Source organism: Malaclemys terrapin, chromosome 7 (assembly GCF_027887155.1).
Source record: "Malaclemys terrapin pileata isolate rMalTer1 chromosome 7, rMalTer1.hap1, whole genome shotgun sequence".
Classification (NCBI taxonomy): domain Eukaryota; kingdom Metazoa; phylum Chordata; order Testudines; family Emydidae; genus Malaclemys; species Malaclemys terrapin.
This window is the reverse complement of record NC_071511.1, coordinates 11168656-11173711: the sequence shown is the minus strand read 5'-3', so window position 1 is coordinate 11173711 and position 5056 is coordinate 11168656. Positions and strand designations below refer to the sequence as shown.

Below are 5056 nucleotides of genomic sequence, written 5' to 3'. Positions count from 1 at the left end.
GATGACATGTCCCCTAGAGTATTTCCATGGTCAAGACTCTTCAATAAAGGCTAAATCCAAGACAAGGTAATACAAAGCAATCTGATTACAGATATCCACTTAGATTAAAGTTTTGTATTAAAGTCCAGGGAGATGATCAACAGCACCATGACCAAACCAGGACACAGTTGTTCTCCCAAGACTACAAACAACAAGATCATCTGATCTTCATGCCCTTTGTGGCTGTTCAGCAGGAGAGCGACCTTACTGATTTTTAAACTTGCCTTGAAATGTTAACACCTTGCAGAGAGTCAGAACAGTCATTATCTTTCTGCGGACCAATAGCCTGGGATAGCCAACCTTTTGCAGAGCTATTTAATGGAGTCCTGACCTACTGGGTTTGGTCAGTAAGGCTGCTGGAAGCATGTGGTGAGAAACTTTGCTTGAATCTGATATAGTTTGTGAAATCAGGCATTTGTAAATATCTTATCTTTATTTTTCTTGTAACCATTTCTGACTTTAATGCCTCATTACTTGTACTCACTTAATATCTCTCTTTGCAGTTGTTTTATGGTTTTAATCTAATCCAGTGTGTTTAAATTGAAGTTTCTGGGTAACTACATTTGAGGTGACAAGTTGTGTGCGTATTATTCTCTTAAGGAAGAACAGAGAATATAATTGGTACTGTCCAGGAGGGGTCTGGGCAGGACAAGACATAGGGGGAAATCTAAGACTGGGGTGTGTTGGGGTCACCCTGCAGTATAACCAAGGCTGATGGCAGCCAGACTGTAACCCAAGTGTGACTGGTAGGCTGCTGTTACACACGGTCACTCAGAATGTGACTTGCAAGCTGAATGACCCAGGTGCAGGCTACATCAGCAAGGCCTTGGAAGCCACACAAGGTTGCAGGGCAGGGGTGACACAGCTGCTCACCAGTCTGGATTGTATCCTGGTGTGCCACCATGGTATATTCACATTGTGCCTCCCTAAAGAGTTTACAATCTAAAGAGAAAAGACAAGACCAAGGAATTAGAGAACTGAGGCACAAAAAAAGATTAAGTGACTTGCACAAAGTCACACAGTCTGGGCCACAGCCAGGAGTCAAACACGGATAAAGTGAGTTCCAGTCTAGTTCCTTAATCACAATACCATCCTTCCTCAAAGCATCAGTTTACGTTATTCCCACCAGTGTTTATTCTAATCTCTGCACAGAGAGAAGCTACACAGGGGAACAGTTTGGCCCCATCTGTTTAATTGTGAAACATACACTTAAACACATACGAGAGACTAAAATAACGTGCTGATACCTGTGAAAAGTTCACAGCTTGCGGAGATTACCTCTTCCCACTGCAATAGCAAAGATTTGCCATTGTCTCTCCTAAAGCATGACACGGTCAGGAAGCTATTGTACAGAGATGCTAAGGATTTATCCTCCTTTAGTGTACATGCACAACTCTCACTAGAATCACATGTGGACAACAAGCAAATATAATCTGAGTCCAACTATTTAGAATAAAATTTGCACCCAAGATACAAGAAGCTGTATGTCAGATTAACCCATCGCCGTTAATCATACCCAAACACTAAATCCCAGACAAATGGGGTTTGTAATGGGGACAACAGCTGACCGTGTCTACCAAACATTCTATTGCCACATCGTAAATGTGTTTTCCATTTACAAGCATACAAAGGGTACTTTACTGCCAATTCCTGCTTTGATGGCACATCTTATGACACAATACAGCTGAGCCACCTAAAGCAATCTCAGCTACAGAATAACCTTTCATATAACCAGCTCTTCCATCCATTAGCACTGTCAGACAGAGCATACCGCCAGGTTCTGTGCATAACCTCATGACAGAAAATAAAAATTACAGAAGGTTTGTGTGGTGCAGGAGGTTGGTGCCTTTGGTGATTTAGGATTGAAGCCTGTTTAGGTCGTAAGTAAAAATGGGATTTGAGTCTCAATTCACCCCACAAATTCTTTTGACTCAATGACATCTTTTCCATCCCCACTTTTCCCTTCCCACCCCTTTCCCTCCCACTCTGACTCGCTCCTTGATTCTTGGGATTTTGAGTCAAGTAACGGGAGAAAGATTTATTTATTCTTTAATGGGCAATTCTGCTGCCCTAGTTCCCTCAGCTTCAAAACCAGAGCCCTATTACAGCCCTTTGGAGAACAGAAACGGGTGCTTTTATGGTGTTTAACCAACAATTTGCAAAAGGGCAACTATGGCCTGGTCTACACTAGGCGTTTATGTCGAAGTTAGCGCCATTACATCGAATTAACCCTGCACCCGTCCACACTGCGATGCTATTTAGTTCGACATAGAGGTCTCTTTAATTCGACTTCTGTACTCCTCCCCGACGAGGGGAGTAGCGCTAAATTCGACATGGCCATGTCGAATTAGGCTAGGTGTGGATGGAAATTGACGCTAATAGCTCCGGGAGCTATCCCACAGTGCACCACTCTGTTGACGCTCTGGACAGCAGTACGAGCTCGGATGCTCTGACCAGCCACACAGGAAAAGCCCCGGGAAAATTTGAATTTGAATTCCTTTTCCTGTCTGGCCAGTTGAATCTCATTTCCTGTCTGGACATCGTGGCGATCACAGCAGCACTGGCAACGATGCAGAGCTCTCCAGCAGTGATGGCCGAGCAGTCTGTGAATAGAAAGAGGGCCCCAGCATGGACTGATCGGGAAGTCTTAGATCTCATCGCTGTGTGGGGCAATGAGTCCGTGCTTTCTGAGCTGCGCTCCAAGAAACGGAATGCAAAGATCTATGAGAAGATCTCAAAAGACATGTCAGAGAGAGGATACAGCCGGGATGCAACGCAGTGCCGCGTGAAAATCAAGGAGCTGAGACAAGGCTACCAGAAGACCAAAGAGGCAAACGGACGCTCCGGATCCCATCCCCAGACATCCCGTTTCTACGAGGCACTGCATTCCATCCTCGGTGCGGCCGCCACCACTACCCCACCACTGACCGTGGACTCTGAGGATGGGATATTGTCCACGGCCGGTTCCTCGGACATGTTAGCGGACGGGGAAGATGAGGAAGGAGATGAGGAGGGCGAGGCAGTCGGCAGCGCTCACAACACTGATTTCCCCGACAGCCAGGATCTCTTCATCACCCTTACAGAGATCCCCTACGAAGCGTCCCCAGCCGTTACCCCGGACACAGAATCTGGGGAAGGATCAGCCAGTAAGTGTTGTAAACATCTAAACATTTATTTTTAACAGAACAGGAATATTAACAATTAAAAGAATGGGTTGTTCATGATTACTTTGCCCTAGGCGCTTAACGGTTCAGTCATGGGCAGTGCAAGTTTTGACAAAAAAATCTAGCAATGTCCGGTTTTCCGTGATTGTCCTGCCCAAGCTGCTCTACTGTTTAGTCCCTGCTACTGCAGCTAGAGTAAAATGCGGTCTATATGTGCAGGGATAGAGCAGTAATCCTCCCGGGACATCTCGATGAAGCTCTCCTGGAGGTAATTGGAAAGCCGTTGCATGAGGTTCCTGGGGAGAGCGGCCTTATTGGGTCCTCCGAAGTACGACACGTTGCCGCGCCACGAGACTATCAAGTACTCGTGAATCATTGCTCTGCACAGCAGGGCGGCATACGGCCCTGGTCTTTGGAGGCTTTCCCGGAGCATTCTCTCTCTCTCGCTGTCAGAGATCCTCATCAGGGTGATGTCGCCCATGGTGACCTGCTTTGAATTAGGTAGGGGAATGTTAGTGTTGGGACTGCTTGCTCGTTCCTTTACAGAACTGTAACCGCTGGTTTGCAGCCACGCGGTGGAGGCGGGAGAGGGGCTGCCGAAAGGGATCGTTCCTGGGGACAGCCGCGAGGGGGTGGGACAGGGGCAGAGTTCCCGCTTGCCGGATTGCTGGCAGCAGGGACTGACATTGCTTTAAATGTGAAATGAGGCCAGTGGTAATATAAAAGTTTTAAACTGCCACAAGTCTACGGTTTACCATGTCTGCCTGCAACAGAAATTCCGTTGTGCTGCCCCGCTTCTCAAATGTGCTGTGGAAGACCCCAGGCACTGAATGCGAAGGCCGAGAATTCGACCTTGTGCTGAGTGCGCATGTGATAGGTGCTGTGCATGGTCTTGTTCACAGAGAAAGACTATGTTCTTTGTTCACAACTATATTTATCTTTCTGAGGAATTCACTCCCTTTTTCCCATTCCCACAGCCACATCTGCGACTGTCTCACAACCTAGCCTGGCATCACACTCCCAGAGGCTAGCGAAGATTAGGCATAGGAAGAAGAGGACACGGGAGGACATGTTCTCTGAACTTATGGCCTGTTCCCAAGCCCAGGCAGCACAGCAGACCCAGTGGCGGGAGAAATTGACCCAAATGCAGCAAGCAAACATGGATCAGGAGGAGAGGTGGCGGCAGGAAGACCAGCAGGCGACTCAAACGCTGCTTGGACTACTGAGGGAGCAAACAGACATGCTCCGGCGCCTTGTGGATGTTCTGCAGGAACGGAGGCAGGAGGACAGAGCCCCGCTGCAGTCCATCTCTAACCGCCCTCCCCCGCCACCAAGTCCCATACCCACCTCACCCAAAGTGCAAAGAAGGAGAGGCGGCAGAGTCCCTGCTAACTCTCACTCCACCCCTGCAGAGAGCTCTAGTAGCAGAAGGCTCTCATTCCCCAAAACTTGAAAAGTTCTTTCCTTCCCGCCTGACACAAGCCCCCGTCCAAGTTTCACCTCCCAGTTCCATGTGTAGTTGATAATAAAAAATACGTTCATGTTAAGTACTGTTTCAATGATGTTCTTTTGGAGGAGGAGGGGAAAGAGGGTTGGTAATTGGACAGGACAGTCGCCTTTGGCAGGGTACATAGGCGGGGGCAGGCACAGCAGCAGGGCACATACACAGTGCAGTGATGCAGTGACTAGTTACCCTGGTTAGTCTGGGAGGTTGTTTTCATGTTATGTGGTGGGGGGTGGGTTGCTCTGTGACTTTGTGGCGGGGGAGGGCAGTTACAGATCTTAAGCGGCGGTCCTTATGCAGGATCACAGAGCCACGCAGCAGGGGATCTGTAACCGTCCTCCCCCTGCCA

General features: G+C 48.2%; 1 protein-coding gene across 1 annotated transcript; it reads left to right on the top strand.

Moving 5' to 3' along the window:
* Positions 1 to 2790: 2790 nt before the first annotated feature.
* On the top strand, positions 2791 to 4744 carry LOC128841167 (uncharacterized). The gene is made up of 2 exons (XM_054035958.1): positions 2791 to 3185; positions 4181 to 4744. The coding sequence occupies exons 1-2, from the start codon at positions 3014 to 3016 to the stop codon at positions 4654 to 4656; spliced, it is 648 nt and encodes a 215-aa protein (XP_053891933.1). The 5' UTR covers positions 2791 to 3013; the 3' UTR covers positions 4657 to 4744.
* Positions 4745 to 5056: the final 312 nt, after the last annotated feature.

What these genes read in the sequence shown, in the direction of transcription:
- LOC128841167 (XM_054035958.1), top strand. Translation starts at nt 3,014, where the DNA reads ATGTTAGCGGACGGGGAAGATGAGGAAGGAGATGAGGAGGGCGAGGCA. An exon ending in ATCTGGGGAAGGATCAGCCA is followed by an intron (nt 3,186 to 4,180) that starts GTAAGTGTTGTA and finishes CCATTCCCACAG; the next exon opens with CCACATCTGCGACTGTCTCA.